The sequence below is a fragment of the Cibotium barometz genome, chromosome 9, assembly GCF_041138505.1.
Source record: "Cibotium barometz isolate CiBa-2024 chromosome 9, ASM4113850v1, whole genome shotgun sequence".
Classification (NCBI taxonomy): domain Eukaryota; kingdom Viridiplantae; phylum Streptophyta; class Polypodiopsida; order Cyatheales; family Cibotiaceae; genus Cibotium; species Cibotium barometz.
In genome coordinates, this window is record NC_141054.1 from 27,153,412 (window position 1) to 27,175,722 (window position 22,311).

At 45.0% G+C, this 22,311-nt stretch overlaps 1 protein-coding gene across 2 annotated transcripts in view; it reads right to left on the reverse strand.

Annotated features, from left to right (window-relative positions):
* Positions 1 to 530: 530 nt before the first annotated feature.
* The window catches only part of BIO1 (adenosylmethionine-8-amino-7-oxononanoate transaminase), a 136,941-nt gene continuing 115,160 nt past the window's right edge, over positions 531 to 22,311 (reverse strand). The window contains exons 10-14 of one of the 2 annotated variants that reach the window (XM_086802669.1): positions 18,534 to 18,667; positions 16,238 to 16,369; positions 8,241 to 8,375; positions 8,035 to 8,147; positions 531 to 1,144 (exon numbers count right to left, since the gene is read on the reverse strand). In XM_086802669.1, coding sequence (XP_086658795.1) covers positions 973 to 1,144; positions 8,035 to 8,147; positions 8,241 to 8,375; positions 16,238 to 16,369; positions 18,534 to 18,667 — 686 coding nt within the window. In that variant the 3' untranslated portion in view covers positions 531 to 972. The other variant, XM_086802670.1, reaches the window with a different exon arrangement.

Below are 22,311 nucleotides of genomic sequence, written 5' to 3' on the forward strand. Positions count from 1 at the left end.
AGCCAAATTTCTATTCGACACATCCAATCATGGAGCGTGCGTGCACGCACGAGAGAGAGAGAGAGAGAGAGAGATTATATTCATGTCTAAAAAGGACCCAAAGTTATGAGGCCAAAAGATGTTAGATAAGAATCATGAGTGAACTGTATGTTCATAAACGAGAAAAGAAACTACATAGAAACCTCATATATCACCGAGTATTGTGTTATCGTTCTCAATGATATCGTAAAGGGAGGATGTCCACTGCCTGAAGAGGTGCTGCTTTGTGGCACTTGAGTATAAGTATCTTCTGGACCTGGAGCTGGCCATAGCCTGGACCTTGAGGGGGACCTGGAGATGGCGAGAGGACAGACTAGACCTTGATGCGGAGGGGTGTCTGGATCTCTGAAGTTACTGCCAGAGAGAGAGAGAGAGAAAAGAGATCTTCTTAATATTTTACAAAAGATCTGGAGGGTCTATGATCTGCAATGTTACATTATTGATTTCATCCATTATGAACAGTAGTAGTTTTAAAAAAATAGAAATAGCTAATAAATGAAATTTCATATAACAAAAGGGCTCATTGTCCTAACAGTGCTATGGGGTGTTTTGTGGGGGGTGGGGATTTGGAGAAGGGGGGAGAGAGAGAGAGAGAGACGTAGCAAACATCCATGGTGCCTGGTTCTGTTTAGAAGCTAACTAGCTCTGTATATGCTTGGGTCAGCTGGAGAAAGACAATCGCTATAGATCGACTAATCAACCATCTGTTTTTGGTGAAAACAGAATAAGATTCTCCTGTATCAACCTAGCTTATATCATAGCAATATAATGACATTATTCTAAGCCTTGATAGCTCAGTTCTCTTCAAAATAGAAGCCGACCTTCATTTGCTATGTGAGGCTTGTAAACATGTCCTCCCACTATAGCAGCTGACAGGCCTAACCCTTCACCCTGCTTGGAACCGCAAGTGAAATTCAAAAATGTGTTGAGCTGTCAAGCGTTGAATGCATCAAGTTGATGAGATAATTGGTGCAAAAGTTTAGAGCACCTTGAGGGGGACGTTGTGGGCCCACACATAAAATATATGACATTACCAAGTGGTCGATTGTAAATACCATCTTCTCGCAGAGCCTGAACAATGCTCCGTGAGGACAATGATGCATAGCTGCAAGCATTATTACAAACAAACAAACAAATTAATGTAATCACGGACATGATCCCAAAAATAAGCAGTTACAACTAACAACACAAGCACATTCAGGCCCATGCATGTCGTTGAGCCATTGCTATCTTTGATATTGGAACTTAAAATGTGCCGATTTTGCCAAGACCTAAAGCACCCTTGGGGAGTTCACAATTTAGAGACCCTATATAGTGCATCTCTTTTCTTCGTACCTAACTTAATTTTTTTCAACATTACATGAAAACACCATTTTTATTTATTTACTTCTCCCCCGCACACACCCCCCGCCCAACCCCCCTTCTGGGGGCAGGCACACCTACCCCTACAGATCTGCTGCTTGACTAGTTTTGCATGGAATTGGGTAATGTTTTGGGCAGCCAGGACGGCCAGAAGTAGGTGCCCAAGAGTGAGCCAGTCACCAGACATTAATGAATGGCCAAGTGTGTGTACTCATGTGCGAAAAAAGAGGGGACAACACGGGCTGTTGAGCTGGCCGACCAGCCCCCTACCATGCCTATTTCAAGGGAGTTTAGGTTATTGGATGGGTAGCATCACGATTGGCAAGTACAGGGGCGAGTTGTAGGGCAGTGGAACAAATCTGCAGCTAGCAGTTTGGGCTGAAAGACAGGAGTCTACATCAAATTTGGGGCCAGTTCTAGGGCTGTGGAACAAATCTGCAGCTAGCAGTTTGGGCTGAGGGACAGGAGTCTACAGCAAATTTTGGGCTGCCATCTATGGAGGTCAATTTGAGAATACGTAACAATAGATGTATAGACAAGCATTGTAAATAGTGACCATTAGTACGAGGATTAGAGTATGAAACTTGAGATGCTTGTGGGTTGTAAGTCTTTCTCTCTATGTCCATTGCACTATAGCTTTACACACTTATGATTCAGCCATATGGGTTTATGGACATCCGACAGCTTTATGGACTTATGATTCAACCATATGGGCTTATGGACAGCCTTGCCATATGGGTTTATGGACAGCTTTGTGGGCTATTGGAAAAGCTATGTTGGCTGGTACCCACACAAAAAATACATAATCATAATTCTTGGCAGGGGGGGGGGGGGATGTTGTTCAGCCCATTCCAGCCTCTATGTGGTGTCCGATGTGCACCTCTTTCTTTTACAGTTTTGTGGAATTAACTGGCATACGTTAAAGGTTATGGCAAATTTAAGTGTTTAATTGCATTAATGGTCAAGTGTTTTGTGAAACCCCTTCTCCACACTTGGGAGTGTTTTTTTCCTTGTGATGGTAAGTGTGTTTTATCCGCCCACAGGTGATGCCGCCGAGGGAGCACCTTGTGGGGTTTTGAACCCAATACCTCCTGGTCCTAGGCAAACACCATCACCATTTGGGTTCTGATACTCAAGTCTTCACCCTCAGGAGGACTACAAGGCAGCCGCTCCATCATCCCCGACTGAGGTCACCATTGCTTGCTTATCCTTTTTCAAAGCAGACCTTCAGATCCTCGCCACAACAATTGCAGCATTAGAGACCTCCACCTTGGTTTGCAAAATTGTTGCTAGCCGCCCGACACGCAGACAACCCACCCGTTGGCGATGGGCCCCCTCCACTCACGAAGCCCCCCCCCCCCCCCCTTTTTCCGCGGGTTTGGCGGCTGATTCCTCATCGAGACTCCTCTCCCGGCTCTTAGTGCCAAGTGAGGCCGGCAGACCCCACTGTTGCTTCGGGGCGAGCCTCTCCCAGCAGCATTCCTCTTCAGTGGATATCTCCCAGTAGCGACCCTCTCCAGCCTCCCCTCCCCCCTCCAGCATCCTTGCCCCCAACTTTTCCCTCAGCCCCTTCCTCCTCATCCACCCCCCCCCCCTCTTCCGCCTCTCGTCGGCCTCTAGCAGTCCCCCAAAACTACTGCATCCAAGGTCAGGCAGTTGAGCTTTCCCATTATCTTCACGATCTTCGCATCACCGATGTACTCACCCACCTATGGCCATTGGCTAGGATGGAGCTTGGAGGCTCAACCTACAGAGACCAAGACAAGAAGATGGTGGCCTCCACCAGCCTGGAGGTGCTACTTTTTGTGTTCATGCATACTTCTGTCGTCGTACCTCCACTATGATCGATGGAGTCCGGAGTATGCATACTCTTGCACTCGGATAGAGTGGCGCCACATGGAGGACACGATCCGCACCCATTTGGCGTGCCTTTGCCCCAAGACGGATTGTGATTATTTCCCGTCTAAACCCTCGCCCAAGACTCTTCGAGTGGAGGGCAGTTCTGCTAGTTCTGCCTCACACAGAGATTGATATGCGCATAGTCTCGTGGAACATACACGGTTTAGGGGGGCCCAGTGTTTTCACAAATGAGGCGTCCTCAGAGGATAGCTTCAGAGAGCCATAGTGGGCGGACTTATCGACATTCATTTCTTCCAGGAGCATCACCTCTTAAGAGAGGCGCACCCACCAATGTGGGAAGATTTTACCAAGTAGGAGTCATCCTTTCTGGTCTCCATCCTTTGGCCCTTCAAGGACGCAGGGAGGAGTTTGTATTTTTGGTAGTGAGCAGCTTTTGCCGACAGTGACAAGCTCAGGAGTTATAGTTCCGGGGCAAGCACAGTGGGTTATCATTTTGATTGGAGAGGATAGTGTTGGCTTCCTCAATGTTTATGCCCTGAATGTTGCTCGCAGGTAGAGCCCTCTTTTGGAGCACAATCCGGCAAGCCCTTCCCCAAGTTGAGTTTTGGTGCACATTGCATGGGTGGTGACTTCAACAAGATGGGGGCAGCAGAGGACAAGCTTGGAGGAGGCACGGCCACAGTTTCAGTAGTACAGTACTCTGCCTAGTAGGAGATGATACTGGGACATAGGGGACAGGACCCTTGGCATCTTCTTGAGTTTGGGTGCAACCCTCGAGCCTTAGCTTCTCGCGATTGGATAGGAGGAGCACTGGCCCCAACCTCTCTAGACTTGACAGGTTTTACGTTCATGAGTGGGCTTGCAGCCGTGGGGGCATGATTGGTATCTTGGCAGGCACTACTTTTTCAAATCACGCCCCGAATATTGTGTCTCTAGAAGACCCCTGGAGGCATGATAGGCATGCGAGCTCTAGGCTTCCGGACAACCTCATTCAAGACCCTGAGATATGTAGCAGAATAGAGCAGATATGGGCAGGACTGGACTTTACCTCAGGCTTTGCTGCGTGCACATTGGATGTTGGCCTAGGAGAGATCAATGGTTTCACATACAATGTCAATGGCCTCTGTGATGTAAATAAATGGAGGCGTTTTTGGTGCTATGTAAATATGATGAAACCGGATATATTTTGCTTGCAAGAACATAATCAGAATGAGTTCGTAGGGCAAGTAGGTCACTTTGTTGGTTATGGCATCTTTTATGAAGGCCTGGGTGCATTTTCAAGAGTTGCCTTGATGGTCAAACATGAATTACAACCGGTTTTGTTTCATGGATAGTATCCCAAGAAGAGGCACTCTCTATGGAACAATGCTTCAAGGAGGAAGAATTCCAAGAGGCTATAAAACAATTGGGCACAAATCTCCACGTTGGGATTGTTTAACTGTGGAATTCTTCTTGCATTTTTGGGATGATCTCAAACATGCGTTGCTTTTCATGATAAATGATGCTCGGTGTACTTCGAAAATGCCCAAATCATGGAAAGAAGGGCTTGTAAAACTCCTCCCAAAAAAAAGTCTGTGTGAGAACTTTGCTGATTGGCAGTCAATAACTTTAATGCCCGTAGTAAAGAAATTGGTCGCCAAAATGTTGGTCGATAGAGTAAAAGGGGTACTCTATGCAGGCTTAGACGAGGCGCAATATGGTTGTCCCACGCAGACGTATAACGGATAACATTGAAAATACCTTCATTGGGGTTGAATATGCAAAATATACAAAATAAAATGTGCTTATTTTGCAAGTGGACAGAGAGAAGGCCTTTGACATAGTGCAATGGGATTTTATTGCAATTTGCGGCGACCATGTGCAAAATGGGCTTTGGAATTAAGATGTCCAATCTTGTGTATTAGTTGTATCAAGGCAATGAGGCATCATGTATTCTTGATGGTGAACTCCTGGTCTTTGGGTAAGTCCGTGCGTCAAAGATGCCCTTTGAGTGCCATAGCAACTCATCCTCTGCTTCTATATATGGATCATCTTACTCGGCAAGGTGCACTTAGTGGTCTTTAATTGCCATCTGGCAAGTATTTTGTGGCACAAGCTTATGCAAATGGTTACTTCTTCATGCCACAAGATGATCCTCGTGATCTCCATGTTGTGATGGATGCCTTGGATCTGTTTCGTACAGCCGCAAGTCTCCGGATTAATTTCCGAAAATCCAAGCTTATCCCTCTCAAGCCACAAGCTTGGCACAATGTCTTGGCGGCCAAGGGCTCTTGTTCCCTCCAATCAGCTGATTAGACATTTGGGTTACCCACTTGCATGCCATACGTCATTCAAACTTCAGGTTCATTGGGTTTTGCAAACAATAAATGCTAAATTACAGTACTGGAAGTTGGCCACATGGCCTTTACATGTCAGAGTCTGCATAGTGCAATCCATTCTCATTGCATATATACAATTCTTCTCTGCTTGCTTGGCCAAAGAAGCACTTGGGATGAGTACATGTCTGCTATACTAGAGATACTTTGGAAAACCAAACACAATACTAAAGGCCTCATATTGCTGCGAAAGGACAAGCTCTGTACGCCAAGAAATCATGGGGGCATCAACATTCTCGACATGCATACTCATGTCATTGCTAGGAAAACTGCTTTGCTCGCTGATTTTGCAGCTCAAAAAAAGCCTTGGGCACAGATGCTAGCAGCCATGTGCACCACTTTGAAGTCCACCACATTTGGTACATGGAACCCCGACTACTGGGAGGTGGTCTTTGGGCACTTTACAGGGGAAATATCAAGCTGCCCCTTCAGTTCTAGGTTAATCATGGACTGGAAATTGCTAAAAGAGAAACTGGAATGCCATGGAAGATCACTAGAGGTTGGAAACACCATGCGCTTGGAAAGCATCCATTGGAGTAGGCTGTTTCGTGCTCCGTTAGGCCTTCTTGAACCATGGAAAGCTTTCTTCCTATCACAAAAGAATGTACGTTTCATGGTGGATGTGGTCAATGATGAAAGCTATGTTATCTCCTTCCCAGAAGCGAGCCGGAGGTATGTGTTGGGCATGCACTACAAGCCTCTATGGCATCTCCTACACAACCTCGCTTGGAAAGCATCCATTGGAGTAGGCTGTTTCGTGCTCCGTTAGGCCTTCTTGAACCATGGAAAGCTTTCTTCCTGTCACAAAAGAATGTACGTTTCATGGTGGATGTGGTCAATGATGAAAGCTATGTTATCTCCTTCCCAGAAGCAAGCCGGAGGTATGGGTTGGGCATGCACTACACACCTTTATGGCATCTCCTATGCAACCTCTTGCAGCCTCTTCAACCAGTGCCTCCGCAGAATCATGAGGAGCATTTGAAGGACTAGCGAGTTGCTCCACCTCATGCTACAAGGTTACATGAACTGACAGTTTAAAGGGTCTGTATCAAAATGCTTTCTTCTCCTTGGATTGCCGATCATGCTAATGCGCTTTGGATACTGCATAAAACAGATAGATGGTGGGGTGGTTGTTTGAGGAGTATATGGTTTGCCACAGAAAGAAAGATTGTTCCTTTGGAGATGCATTGTGGGAGTTTTGCCTGTCGGTGTGTTTTTGGAAAAGAGGCCAACGCTACGGCAAGATGTCACCATTGCATGCTGCACGATGAGATCGTGCCTCATTTGCTATGGTATTGTGATTTCTCTCGTGCTCTCCTAGACAGACTCTCAGGGCGTCTTTGTACGTGATTCTTGAGAGCTCATTTTGGGAAGACATTCTGGCTTTTCGCTTGGATTCCACAATGACATACCAACTTTGGGGTATTCTTTATGTGGACTACTTTTTGGGCATTGTGGACAATATGAGAAAATAGAAATCAGATGCATTTTGGACATATTCCTCAAGATCAATACACCTCCTTCCGACGCTTGTTGAGACAGTCTCTACATGACTGCCGAAACTTGCACCAAATAGACGATCAGCAACACATGGCCTTCTTTGATTGCTTCTAGGCAGCCAATTCCATGGGCACTATATAGGGACCTCAATTGTATCATTATGTTTTGTTTGTGGGTTTTGTGGGTTTTTGCCTCGCAATGAGGTTTCCCACTGGTAATATAAGAATTACTATTAAAAAAAATGTGTGTGTCCATAATGCATCTGATTTCTCTCGTGCCCTCTTAGAGACACAGTCAGAGTATCTTCACACATGATTCCCGGGAGCTCATTTTGGGAAGACATTATGGCTTTTCGCTCAGGTTTCACAACGATATACCAACTTCGGGGTATTCTTCGTGTGGACTACTTTTGGGGCACTGTGGACAATATATCAAAATAGAAATCAGATGCATTATGGATACATTCCTCTTGATTAATACGCCTACTTCCGATGCTTGTTGAGACAGTCCCTACATGACTGCCGAAACTTGCAACAAATAGACGACCAGCAATACATGGCCTTCTTTGACTGCTTCTAGGCAATCACATGAGCCCCTATATAGGGGCCTCAGTTGTATCATGATGTTTTGTTTGTGGGTTTTCACCTCGCAATGAGGTTTCCCATTTAATATAAGAATTACTAAAAAGAAGTGTGTGTGTGTGTGTGTGTGTGTGTGTGTGTGTGGTGTGTGAAAATTCATCTTATAAAATAGGATTTGTTAACCCCTAATGTTAAACTCACATGCAATCAGTATACCACACACACATCGACAACAGTAGTCGAGTTACTAAAACAATAAAATCAGAAAAGGTGTCAAAATACGATCTCTTCTCACAGCTGCTCTTGTGGACACTTACCCACTGTCAGAAGCATCGGTTTTGAGTTCTACTGCGAAGACTGTCCCCAATGCAATGACTCTTTGCACTGCTCGATGTGCGGAAAGTTCAGCAACAATATCCGGTTCCCACAACTGCAAAATGGATCATTTCCAGGTACAGAGTATGTATGAGATTAAAAAAGAGAGACTAGCAGATATAGCTAGGATCTATTTAGGCATTTTTACCTCCACTAAACGCATCTTGCAAGGCAGCAAATTTGGATTAGTTTCAGGATTACGAAACCATTGCAAAGATGTAATTGCAGCCTGGCAACCAACTGCATGTCCAGAATACGAGTGCCCATGAAGAAGCGCTAGAAGCTGCAAACACAAAAAATGGCACAAGTTGTGAACCCTGTTTTCTGAACATTAACAAAAAGTTATCCAACAAACATTCGTGGAGTAATACATGAGAGCACCAGAAAATGCATTTGATAATCTTCTTGTACCATATTGAAAAGTGTTGTGAAATTGGTTATGGTACAGCTGCTTAAGCAAGTACATGAGCATAAAGAGGTCATTAGCAGATGGCCCAATGGCAGGCAGACCAAGTAATTCCAAATCAAGGTCCACTCCACAGCTTTGTGTGGGCATGTATTGTTCTTTCTTTCTTGGGAAGAGGAAAAGGGATGAGAGCGGGGAGGGCGGGGGGGGGGGGGGGGTGGGGGGTGGGGGGGTGTGAATCTTTCTGATATGCGCAAGTTCGTAATGTTGAGATTCAGCTTACAACACAATAAGGACATATGGAGAGAAGTAGACCGTCAAGGTGGTGGTGGACTATTCTTTTCATGAACAGTGACAAAGTTCAGGAAAGATCCTTCCATTAGTAGCAAACGTGAGATCATCGGCTCTACAGCAGATTAAAACTCTCTACACAGGTGGAATGTACAAAGAAAGGAAGGGGGACTCCCTCCATGGCTGACCACGCTTAAAGTGAAATACATCCGTCAGAGTGTGGCGAAGGGGTGCTTAAGTCTTTCCCATGTGCACAAGTTCATAATGTTGACATTCAGCTTACAGCACAATAGAGACACATGGAGAGAAGAAGACCTTCAAGGTGGTGGTGGACTCTTACTTTCATGAACACATTGGAAACAAGTGATAAAGTTCACTAGAAGCGTGCTTTGAATATAAACTTTCAACATCCCCCACGCACGCCCCCCCCCCCCCCCCCACACACACACACACTCCAAAAGGAAGGAAAGATCCTTCCATTAGTAGCAAAACTCAGATCATCTACACAACAGCGGACTACAACCCTCTACAGAGGTGGAATGTACAAAGAAAAAAGGGGGTGCTCCCTCCATGACTCACCACTCTCAAAGGGAGACTACATCCGTGAGGATGAGGGGAAGAGCCTCTGTGTAGCAACCCGTGCCTTGGGCTCTGCATCCAGGGAGCCTCTCTTGTGGCTGCAAGGGTGTCTCTACCTCGGATGGTGACCAGGAGTCTAATCTCAAACCTAACATTTATCATCTTAAAGTTTGTGTTTGTATTCGTTTTGTGCATGTTCTCCCTCCCCAATCCCCTCACTTACCTACCAGAAGGGAGATAGAGATTTGCCCCCACTTGAGCTAGATCAGTAGCGGTGGATCTCCCGTGACTACCAGAAGGGAGATAGAGATTTGCCCCCACTTGAGCTAGATCAGTAGCGGTGGATCTCCCGTGACTAGGGTTGGGAGTAAAATCAGGAGTCATATTGTGTACTATAACTGTGGAAGTTCAATGCATATTCTTTCTTTCAGCCACTCCACAATGCCGTGGATAACAACCATAGTTCCTTTGCAATTCCATTTGATCTGAAATATGCATCAAACGCATCATACATAAACTCACCACCTCCATCTGTCCTCGAGCCTTTCACATATCTCTCAGATTCCTTTTCAACAAGTGTTTTAAATTCAATGAAATAATGCAATGCCTATTACTTAGCCTTCATAGAGTATATCCATAATTTTCTAAAACAGACATCAACAAAAATAATGTAGTAATGACAACCTCAGATAGAGAGATCCCCAAATAAATAAGATCAATGATACCTCCTTTCCTTCTAGTTTGCTTAAAAAATGGTTACCTTGCTAGCTTTCCAAACTGACATGCTTCACACACATGTTCAAGACTTATAACAATGGCCATCCATCAACACCATTGTGCTTTTGTAGTTCTTTCAACCCAATTCTCAAACATCGAAGAAGACATCTGTGGAGCAGTACCATTCAACTCAAACAACCTTCCCTCCTTATTCTTGATGTATTCTTTGGATGCATTGCATATGTGCATGTGCCAGATGAGCTGAGAACTAAGTTGGATCCAAAAGCTGAAAAATGTATGTTTATTGGATATTCCCTTGAGCAAAAGGGATTCAGGTGTTATAACCCTGCTACACGTGAGTTGAGGGTAAGCACGGATGTTGTTTTTGATGAGATGAGCAACTCGTATGCTGTTGAAAAAGAAGCTGTTAGGGTTGATGTAAGTGGAAATGTGGTTGCACAGAATGCAAGTCAACAATCATAGTCTTTGAGTGGACCAGAAGAGTCCTCATCTAGTGGTTCAGTTGATAGACCATGGAAAGGCAGGCTGCGTCATAATACCAGTCCTGCAAATGTGATTAGTACATCACATAAAGGCCAAGAGAAAGTGGTTGAGCCCCATAGTATGCCTGACATTTCTGCAGGGCATTCTCATGTTGATGGAGAGTCTAGTGGCTTAGAGATGACCTTGATGAGGATCTTGGTATACCAGCTATGAGAACACCTGGTGTAAAGAAAGCTATGGAAGCCATGAATGCAAAGCTGTGAAGATGTGGGAGAGTGAAGAATCCTGTGCAGAGGTTTATCTATGATGGTTATGTGGCACATCACTATGCATACATGGCAAAAGTTGTGCAGGTTGTAGAGCCCACATGCATTGATGAGGCTGTTGGAAATGTGTGTTGGGAGAAAGCTATGGATGAGGAGATGGATGCACTATATGGAAATGAGACTTGGGATTTAGTGCAATTGCTTGAAGGCAAGAAAGCCATTGGATGCAAGTGGGTATACAAAGTAAAATATAACAGTGATGGAAGCATAAGCAGGTACAAGGCTAGATTGGTAGCCAAAGGATATGCGCACACATATGGCATTGATTATGAGGAAACTTTCAGCCCAGTTGCTAAGATGGCAACAGTGAGAGTTGTGATAGCAGTGGCTGCGTCAAAGCAATAGTCTTTACATCATATGGATGTAAAGAATACATTCTTGCATGGATATTTGCAGGAAGAGGTGTATGTGTTGTAGCCACTTGGTTATGAGGATGTGAGTCACCCCGAGCATGTTTGCAGGTTGAAGAAAGCCTTGTATGGCTTAAAACAAGCACCAAGAGCATGGTCTGACAAGATTTCTGAATATCTTGTCACTATTGGCTTTCATGTAGCCAATGCAGATTTCTCGCTGTATGTGAGACACAGTGATAGAGGGGTTGTGCTTGTTGTCATCTATGTAGATGACCTGATCATTACGGGGGACCATGATGCGGAGATCTTTGATGTAAAGATCTTGCTTAGACAGAAGTTTGAGATGAAGGATCTGGGGGAGCTCAGATATTTCTTCGGCATTGATATGATTAGGTCACCACATGGTATTGGATTACTTCAGAGAAAGTATGCCTTGGACATGTTGTCCAAGTATGGTATGACAGGCTGTAAGCCTATCTCAGTGTCATTGGATCAAAATGGCAAGTTGAGTGCAGATTCACGAGAGATTTTGGAGGATCCTACTATGTATAGATGCATAGTAGGAAGCTTGATCTACATGACGATCATCAAGCTAGATTTGAGCTACGCTGTTGGGTTGGTGAGTGAGTTTATGCAGGTTCCTCGGAGGCCGCATTTGGATGCATTGAGACGCATACTGAGGTATGTGAGGTCTACTTTGCATTGTGAACTATTTTATGAAACTGGGACAGAGATATGTGTACATGGGTACACAGATGCTGATTGGGCTGGTAGTATCTTAGATAGAAGATCTACTAGTGGCTTCATGTTTTCTTTGGAGAGTGCTGCTCTAACTTGGAGCAGCAAGAAGCAGCCTACGGTTGCTCTATCCAATACAGAGGCCGAGTACAAAGATACTGCTATGGCAGCATGTGAGGTAGCTTGGTTGAGAAAGCTACTTGCAGATTTGGGCCTATCAGTGGTTGGATAGAAAAGTTGTCATTTTCTGTGACAACATTAGCAGTATACAGTTGGCCAGGAACCTAGTTTTTCATGCTCGCACGAAGCATATAGAGGTCCACTACCATTTTGTCAGAGAGAAGATTTTGGCAGGAGACGTTGACCTTGTTTATGTCAGCACACAGGATCAGGTCGCTGACATCTTCACCAAAGCATTGGGTACAGCGAAGCTCCGCAGATTCAAGGCTTCGCTTGGTGTACATGAGATGGAGTTGAGCTCGAGGAGGAGTGTTGAGATATCGAGCTCATTTAGTGAGGTGGTGGACATTGATGACCCGCCTGGGGGATAGGCCGCACACTTACACCACTGGCATGGTTGGTGAGATCATGGGTGATATGCGGCCAGTGGGATGACAGGCTGTGTGACAGCCATTCTAGAGACTGGCATAGTTATAGCGCCAGCTCATTTAGTTGGGTTCACACTATAGAGAACCCTAGTATGTATTTGGTTGAGTACCTTTTCATATTGTGTGTACTCTTATCTTTGTATATGGTGTGTTGAGTGTTGTGTGAAGAAGAAGAAGATTTTCAGCCTCTTATCTTGTGTGTTCTCTTTTAGGGTTTTGTGAGTGTGTGCAAGCTCTCTTCTCCCCTGCATCTTTTCAATTGGACATTCTCCAATAAGGTATTTCTTAAAATTGGGCATTTTAAAGATTAAGATTTTTTTTCCTAATTTTTGGATAGAATCATCAATTGGGGTGATTTTCTATAATTTTGTCAAAATCTAATTTGGGGACAATTTTTCTTATTTAACATTTTCCTTAAAATTGGACATTCTCTCTTTTTTTTAAAAATCTAATTCTGCGGTAGATTCTTCAATTGGGAGGATTTCCTTTAAGTTTGTTACATGGGAATTTAAGAAATATTTAGCTTGACCAAATTCGATTTTAGCAATAGAATTTTTACATGAGTATTTCTTTTCTTTTTCTTTAAAAGAAATACATTTCACATACTAGTCATGCCTTTCGTTACATTCAGCCACAAGAAAGGAGATTGCATACATTGGCAGGATTCAACATGGGTGAAATTATGTGCATGTGCAAAGGTTGCATGTCAGAGAGAATGTACACTGACACAGCATATTGTCGTTGGCCTCGTATTACCAAAGAGTACTTGACATTGGACGAGGCCATCCCTGTACGAGAGCCGTACATTGTCATTGTTTTCCCACTCTTTTCTTGGAGGAGTGGGAGTGCCTTGGGCAAGCAGACAGACGACATGTTAGTCCACATTGTGCACCTTGCTACCCAAGCAAACACTAACAGAATTGTTCTGTTCAACCCTTAGCAGTGACCTCCTACTTCTCCCATGTTACATTCGACTTTGACTACTACTTTTTTGTTTCTTGCACTCAATAACTGTGTGCAGGTATCATGGCTCCAGGTGATAATTCAGCATCATGGGGACAATCCACAACTTTACAAGAGTACGCATTTGGAACTAGCACGTTTCACTGTCAGCATTGCAGTATCATCAAAACATGACATGCGGGTCAATTTTGTTGCCAACTTCTTGGGATCAATAAAGGTTGCAAAAGAGTACCGCCAGCTAAGTTGCTGGAGTACCAAACATTGGCAGCTACCGAAGCCAACAAGAAAATCCAAAATCAATCATGCAGACCAGGGCCTTCTCTTTTTCAAAAAGCAAGTCCTCCTTTAGCATCTACTTTTTCTGGGATGCCTTCTCACCCTTCTGGAGTCCTGTTACATCACGTGCTGGCACTTCATATGTCCCAGGCAGATGTTCACAGACAAGTGGTAGAGGGTGAAACAAGCATGCAGCTCATGTGCAAGGCACATTGGAGAATGCATGGAAGCCAGGTTTGAATGGAAAGGCCGATGCAGCAATTGCTCGCTTTTTCTATTTCCTCTCAAGCAGCTCGTACCTCAGCCCATCACGAGATAACGGCTGCCATAGTAGCAGCAGGGCCATCTTATATATGATGACAGTTGTAGGAGATTGTGGGATGGGGAAAAGACTGCCTTGTGCATAGCATCAATGCAACACATCAGAGATGAGTGGGCAAGCTTTGGGGTATCATTGATTGCACGCAGGGAGTCCAAGGGATTCTTGGAGATTGCAGGAGGGGAAAATCCTTCTTGTGAAGGCTATGGATAGCTCAGAAGCAGGCAAATCAGCTGAAACACTTTTTGAAATGTGATATGATGCTATGCAAGCTGTTGGGCCACAAAATGTAGTGCAAATGCTTGCAGATGGAAAGCCTTCCAATAGGGCAGCTGCTGGATTTCTATTGAATTCTAATAAAAGGGATTTCAGTTTGAGGAATTTGCTGATCTCCATCTCTGTCTTCCACTATTTACCTCACTTTACTCGGGGCTTAACTATGCTCTAACACCAAATGTTGTGTAAGCTTGGTGGGAATACAAGAAGTAAAGTAGTGTCAAGAACAACTCCAAGACCAACATCAACAAGAATAGAAAGCAATGTAAGTGCTCATAAACATGAAAATATCAGGAACTTTGTAGAACTGTGTGTGGACAAGAAAGAAGACACCCGGTTTTCTACCATGCATAGTAGATTTTCACTATGTTAGAAGATCATAATCATGTGCAATGTGAACTCAGTATGCAGCTTTCATAAGCTGTAAATTATTGAAAAGAAATCTAAGAAAACCATCCTACAGAAGTCATGATTTCTTCATGCAACTCTTATAAGCTCTTGTGTGATATTTTTAGAGCTAGTTTCTCTTCTATACTTTTGATTTTTTTTAACGTAAGAACACAAGAAGAGCTGAAAAGAGATCCCCACACTGAAAGCCTTGTACTTCACGTTTTTGCATGCTATTTGGTAATTCCTATCACTTTTCCATTTCAAACTATGTCCACCACCACTATGTAAACATGCAGCCAACCATAGTACCATTTCATCAAATTGGGATTGCTAACCATGCTCATATCCACAAAACCTCAGCTGACCGACAGATGATAGTGATGGAGTACCACATGTCAGAATTCTTGTTCAGGACCCTCACAGGTAAGTGATCATGTCCTACAACAAAAGCCAAATGGCTCATCTTCCTACTGCTACTAGACAACGGAGGTAACAGGCCTTTCAACCTTGTTTTCCACCAGAATGGATATCTTTTGAGAGATTTTGAGGCAAACCACAACACATGCAAATGGCTGAAAGCCCGTCCACAGTAACCTAAACCTCCATCTCAGCACTCTTCACCAAAGCATGCAGGGCAGACACCAGCCCAGTCAAAAGGTCCGAAAGAATTTCAACGCTCCAACCTTGGATAGTTGTCCGCCATCTCCTAGCAACTGCTTTGCTCTTCTTTCAAGCTTCATCGATAAGGTGGATGAGAATGAAGACCCAGGAGGAACATCAACGTTGCCACATTACGGTGGCTTCATCACCACATGAGAAGGACTCCGCTCATCTCCACAGGATTGTCAGGTTGTGTGACTACTAGACTTGCAACAAGATTGGGTGCACCCTGCATGACTCAACAAGGGAGAGGAGTACTTGCAGGTCATTAAGTTCAACAATTGGTCTCACAATGGGATTCTGAAAAACAAGTTCTTACACTGAAACACGTTTTATGATGTGATTGTAGGCCATTAGAGTTCCTATGTCCACGCAAAGACCTCTCAGATTAACCATCTTTCTTCTCCCCTCAAGTTTTCAGAGCTCTCAGATTCAATGCTTTGCAACAGGAGAAAAAATAAGGAATGCAGACTACAAGAACAGCAAGTCCTCCAACAAACAATATTCTCACCCATGAGGACTTCAAAATAATGATTATCTAATGCTACACAATCATAAATTCAATGATGCCTTGTGTGCCAAACCTGCCTTACCACCACAGAAGACACCATACACGCATAACCACCACAATGTGTAAAAATACCTCACAACGGCTATAATGGCTATATTAAGCTTTCTCCATTCACTTTCAATCGCAAAAATTACACACCTGAATTGACATTAAGAAAACTCTTCATACCTTAGAATGCCCTTTGAATGACTCAAATACGGAAGAGGAAGCAAGTGTTACTGCCAATGGAATGGTTCCTCCAGTCAATAGCTTTGAATAACACCCTATATCAGGGGTACAATCAAGATATTCTGCACACGACTGCAATAAAACCACACTGATAAAACAAACAAACTAGCACTTAAAGGAATCAAGGGCACCAAATACAAGTCCCATTTGATAAAAATTTAGACAACGAACATACATCAGGAAAACTTGATCGAGCATACTTTTATGACATGTTGCATGCAGTTGCCAACCCCTTTTAGACTCTTGCATCCCAACTTGAGCCAACCCGTTCCAACCCACTGACAACAATGTTAGAAAGCATTGGCTGGGAAGTTGGAAAAGGCCACATTGATTTATCACATTAAGCTTGTCCTTAAGAAATTACGATCCAACATAGTTATCAATAAAGAGATAATGAGCACCACTGTTGTGCGGTTGTTTCCCCCTCCACCCATTGTATGAGATAGCCTCCTCCCAGAGCGGCCAGCCGGAGGAGAAGAGCATCCTCCCTTCTATGCATCCTGACTCCCACTTCCCATTTGGGGACAAGTTTGTATTTAGCCATCATGGCTGTTTTATCGGTAACTAATAGAACAATCGCCTTTGTTAAGGACGTTATGTGCAATACATAAAGTATGTGAATCATACCAAATTGAAGGTCGTGATGGCGGATAAGTGCATTTCCCACCTTTATTACAAATAGAGACAATATGTGCATGCAGATTTATAGACAACTGATTCAGCAAATCTTGAGAATACATAACTTAAGATCGTGACTACATCTTGCTAGACATCGCCATGAGAAACTTCTTGATGGCACTAAAGATTTCCCCCCACAGAGTGTGGCTTTCCATACAGGACCCTGAGGAACTGCTGGATCCACAGTCTACCAATAAAGTTTCCGGTTTAACTTGTGGGAACTCAGGAGAAAGTGTTGTGTTTTGTGGCAACAGTAAAGATCAATTGCATGGCCTCAGAGCTATGATAAATAAGGAAAATTCTTCAGCTTTTGGTTGAGCCACCATTACAATCCAGTTTCGAGAGGATACTGTCTGCAGTAAATTCAACATCCTATCGTTAGGCATTTGGACTGCCACGTGGGACTGGATGTATAAACGAAACAACAAATTACACCTCCTCTTACCAGTATTCGCAAAAGGTAATGGGGCACACCTATCTCCCCTTGTGTTAGTGAACTAGGCCCTCCTTGCCACGATGTACTATATAACCTCATGCTGGTCTTTCTCCCGCTTTTTCATTGGACAGATATGGTGGCTGATTTGGAACTATCTTTGGTATGTGGGAAGATGGCAACCAGAACACCAAAGCAAGGAAAGGGGGAATATTAGCAGACTCTCAATCAGACAGCTATATCAGCAATTTGTAGACCACTTTGTCAGCCTTGCTGACAAAACATCTTTTCTAGTTGCTGTACATTTATCATGAAAGAGGCGAGCACCTTTCAGAGTGAGGGATTAAGGCTTGTGGTATCAATTTCTCCTACATGGTTGTTGAAGCTTGAGAGAGAACATATCTGACATGCATATGGTAGCTTTAAGCAGGGCTATTTACATTGAGTCAATTATTTAAGTGTTAAAAAAAATCCTTAGCTTGGGTGAAGATGTAGTGTCTACATGTACTCTTCTTTAAGATTGGGCACTTAGCATTTGAATGTTCATGTCTCCATTGCGATAAGCACATTTGAATGTTCATGTCTCCACTGTACTTCTTGTAAAATATTCAAACAAAGATGCAGTAACTCCTCTGCAATTATTGGTGACAGAGGGTGAGCTTGTTTGAAACAAGCAAGCCTCTATTCCACTTTTGACTAGCTGCAAGATTGTTTCATAAAATGTTTCTATGCCAATCTTAGGTTCCCTTGCTCCACATTATGTACCAAACTTTGTCCTCTTGACTTTTCTAAACTTTTGCCATTTGAAGCTCAACTTTCCCTCTCTGAAATTTTTTCACTTATAAAGGTTTCTAGAAAACACCCACTCCCACCTAAATTTGTTTGCTCCTACCCCTCCCCTACTAGAGGATATTAGGTCTATTTATCTGGGCACCCCCTTGAGAGTAGAAACGTTCCAACCACGTTCAAACAACAAAAGGACAGCCCTATTAGAAATCTTTCTCTAGCATAATTATAAAGTTTCATATAATATGTTTCCTCATCTGACATGAAAACAAAACAAAGAGCAAGATAAAGCCTGCACATGTAACCAAAGACATCCAAACAATTCAAATCCAACCTAACCTGCACTCCTAGCCGCCAACATCCAGAGAACACCTCATCGAAAATCACTGGTATTTTTTGTGATTTGCATTCCTTGACCAGTAGACGTTGGAACAATGGGTCAACTAAAGACATGCCACCTGCTCCATGAATCACTGTGGGACACCAAGTTAAACAAAGGGTCAAAAAACCTATACAAATTCAGCTAAGAGACTCTCTCTCTCTCTCTCTCTCTCTCTCTCTCTCTCTCTCTCTCTCTCACACACACACACACACACACACACACACGGGCAGAGATTACCAGACTTATCAGGCAGGACTTGACTCAGCTGGACACTAGGAGGACATGGATACAGCCGACACACGAGCTTGGTACGAAGATGGCTTTCTATAGAGATCCTCTTCTCGAGCTCACGGAGGATGGGTTTGTGATTAGACCCAGCTACATGGATACTACTCATCTTTCTCATGGGGTACGGTGTGCTATTGGTCAGACGCGCACATCCTCACACCAGCTAGAGATTGAGATTGGCAGATTCAGAGGAGTACCAGCTGAGGCCAGGATTTGTCAGCTGTGCCAGATAGAACCAGAGACAGAGTTACATTACATATGTCACTGTCCAGTATATTATGAGATACGAGGCCGTTTTCACTGCCTGTTTAGAGAGGGTTTCGGACCACTTTCTAGAGTCATGAGATACCAGGATCAGAGATGCCTCGGATTATACTTGCTGGAGCTGCGTAGACATAGAGAGGGTCTCTTGAGAGGGAGGGGATCAGAGAGGGAGAGACACCTACAGAGGCAGATTACAGACTTCTTTTGACCAGAGATTGAGCAGTCAGGCCAGCAGGCATTGCAGCTAGCCCCAGAGTATAGCCGCACCAGAGGTACACCGGCGGTCCAGGCGCCCCAAGATGAGAGGCCCATCTCGACACCGGCGGAGACTACAACAGAGGATCAGGACCATACTAGCACGGCATGGGAGACGTCCAGTCAGAGCACTCACCATGGAGGACATTGAGGATATCCGCCATCGACCGATGAGAGACATCTTTGGATAGTGATGTGTATGATGCTTACCTTTGTTGTTGGAGTTTTCCTCCCAGATGTTATCCATTTAGTACCGTACTTTTCCTCATAGTTGTTTCAGTTTCAGTTAGTTGTTTAGTTGTTTTTAGCTTTTCTTACACAGATTGTATCAGATCCACCAATTGTTGTAACCTTTTTGGTCTCATAGGTCATTTTGGCCTTTTGAAGACGTTAATATATCATTTCGTTTCATTTCCCTCTCTCCCCCCCCCCCGCCCTGCCCACTTCGCCCACCCCCGCTCGTTGACTATGTTGAGGCATCCCTGATCGCGCTTCACGCAGGTGGCCATCTTCTCTCTTCGCGCTGCTCTTCGCCATCGCTTCGCTTCACACTGCTCTTCGCCATCTCCTCGCGCTGCCCACTTCGCCCTCCCCACCTTGCTGGCTGTGTTGAGGCCGCCCACCCTTGCTCAGGCCCCCAAGGCAGCAACTAGGGGGAAATAGCCACAATGAATCTACAAGATCTGGAGGCATACATCAAGACAGTGGAGGACGACACCAAGAAGCTGTTGGGCGAACAGAAGAAGGTGCTGTACAAGGTCCTGAACCAAAACGAAAAGCAGTTGGAAGCCATCCGCAAGGACATACATAGGGAAAGAACACGATTGAAGAATTAGCAGCACAGGTGAAACACCAGGAGGAGGTGATTCAGATGTTGAAAGAGACCCAGCTGCAGCAACAAGGAATGCCAGAGGCTGCCCCAGTAATAGGGGAACTCCGGGCAGAAATGGAAGCCCTAAAGGCTACGGTCAAGGACCATACAGTGGAGGAAGGCGAACTGAATATTAAGGAGGGTCTAAGGACTGACTTGGAGCAGTTGAAATCTGCGAGTGATAAGCTGCAGGAAGAACTGCAGACCATTAAGAAAGATTGGGTGGAGGTGGTGAAGAAGCACAGATCCCCACAAAGCATCATACATGAGACTCTCGAGGAGGAGAAACGCACGAAGGATAGGGCCCTCCATGTGCGAGTGTGCGGGCTACAGGCAAGGGCTTCCCCCAAGGAGGATGCCATGATGCTTTGCCACATGCTAGGAATGGATGGGATCGCCCCCCCCCCCCCCCCCCCCCCCCTTGCAGATACATGGAGGGCAGGCAAGGATATGACACGAGAGCAACCCTTCATCATTAGATTCCCCTATGCCACCAGCACACAGGCCTTCTTAGACAGGCGGGCTGCCCTCAAGGGCACACGGGTGTACATGGGAGATGATCTCACCCCAGCACAAGTGGCACACTGGCATGAGACGATGGTGACAGCTCATGAGGCCCGTAGAGCAAGCAAGTGGGCTATCTACAGAGATGGTACGGTCATTATCACTAAAAGCCGTCCCAAATAGGGATGCAGGGTCTATGAGACCAAACACTTGAGGTTGGCAGTATGGAACTGCAATGGCATGTTGTGGTTGAATCCAGGAGGCTTGAGCGAGATTCTCACAGGCAAGGATGTCATCTTTTATACCGAGACTCATCAGAGCCCTCAGAGGGGCTTACCATACATAGCCGGGTTGGAGTGGGAGTCGGCTTTCCAAGGTGAGACCTGCACATCAGGAGGAGTATGTGGCTCTGGAAAGGTAGCTGTCCTTTTTAGATCCCATCTCCGACAGATTCTCAACATCGTCCGGAAGGATGAGGATGCACGGTATCTTTGGGTGCGGCTATAGCATAGCAGTGACACAGTCATCCACATTGCTGTGTGTTATTTTGCACCACGCCACTCCCCTTACGCCGCACAGCATGGCCAGTCACCGTACTTACCATTATATGGGGATATTATGGAGTTCTCACAACTGGGGGAAGTCCTCCTGCTCGAGGATTTCAACGCCAGGATGGGAAGTGGGGCAGGTACCACTACTCGATCTGGATGTCCCTATCAGACTACAGGAGCTGCACATCACTGACACAAGGCTATAGAGATCATCACGTCACGGTGTATGGTAGATATTTCTTAGAGCTGGGAGCTGCACATTGTCTCGTTATCTATAACGGGATGTCTCGATGACCCTCCTCTGACGCTCTCACCTCCTTCCCTCACTTAGGAGGTACTAGCACAGTGGACTACCTTATGGCATCTCCGGCTATGGCACACCTTCTCCCCGACATCTCCATCCCGCCACCCCCCTTTGAGGCTGACCATGCCTACCTCCCTTTCACTCTTACCTACACACCGCCCGCCCCTCCGCCACCACCCCCCATCTCGCATGCTTGACCTTGTTTACTCCAACCACATCTACCGCGAACTCGAGGATGTGGAACCTACTGTCCCCCTATCCACCCTCACATCATAGCTCACCACCATACTCCACACATCCGCCACCACTTCTTTCATCTGCACATGGCGGTCTACCGCCAAGCCACCTTGCGGTTCCATGCCCCAGAACTGTTGGTATGATGACGGATGTCGGGTCACACGCTCCCGTCTTAAGCATGAGGTACGGATTGGGCAAATCATGAAGAGCCACGCACAACAGATTTCTCAACGACTCACCCAACGCAAGAAATGGGAGTTCTACGCTTGGAAAGAGGATGAGTTATACCGACTTTTCTTAGGGCCGAACTGCACAAAGGCCTAGAGGAAACTTCGAGAACATCGCCCTCCCACACCTATCACCTGCCCGGACACATGGATCTCCTAGGCACGCTCCCTCTATCGTATCCCCCATCAGCCACCCCTACCACCACCATCAGATCCCCGTCCCACTACCTCCAC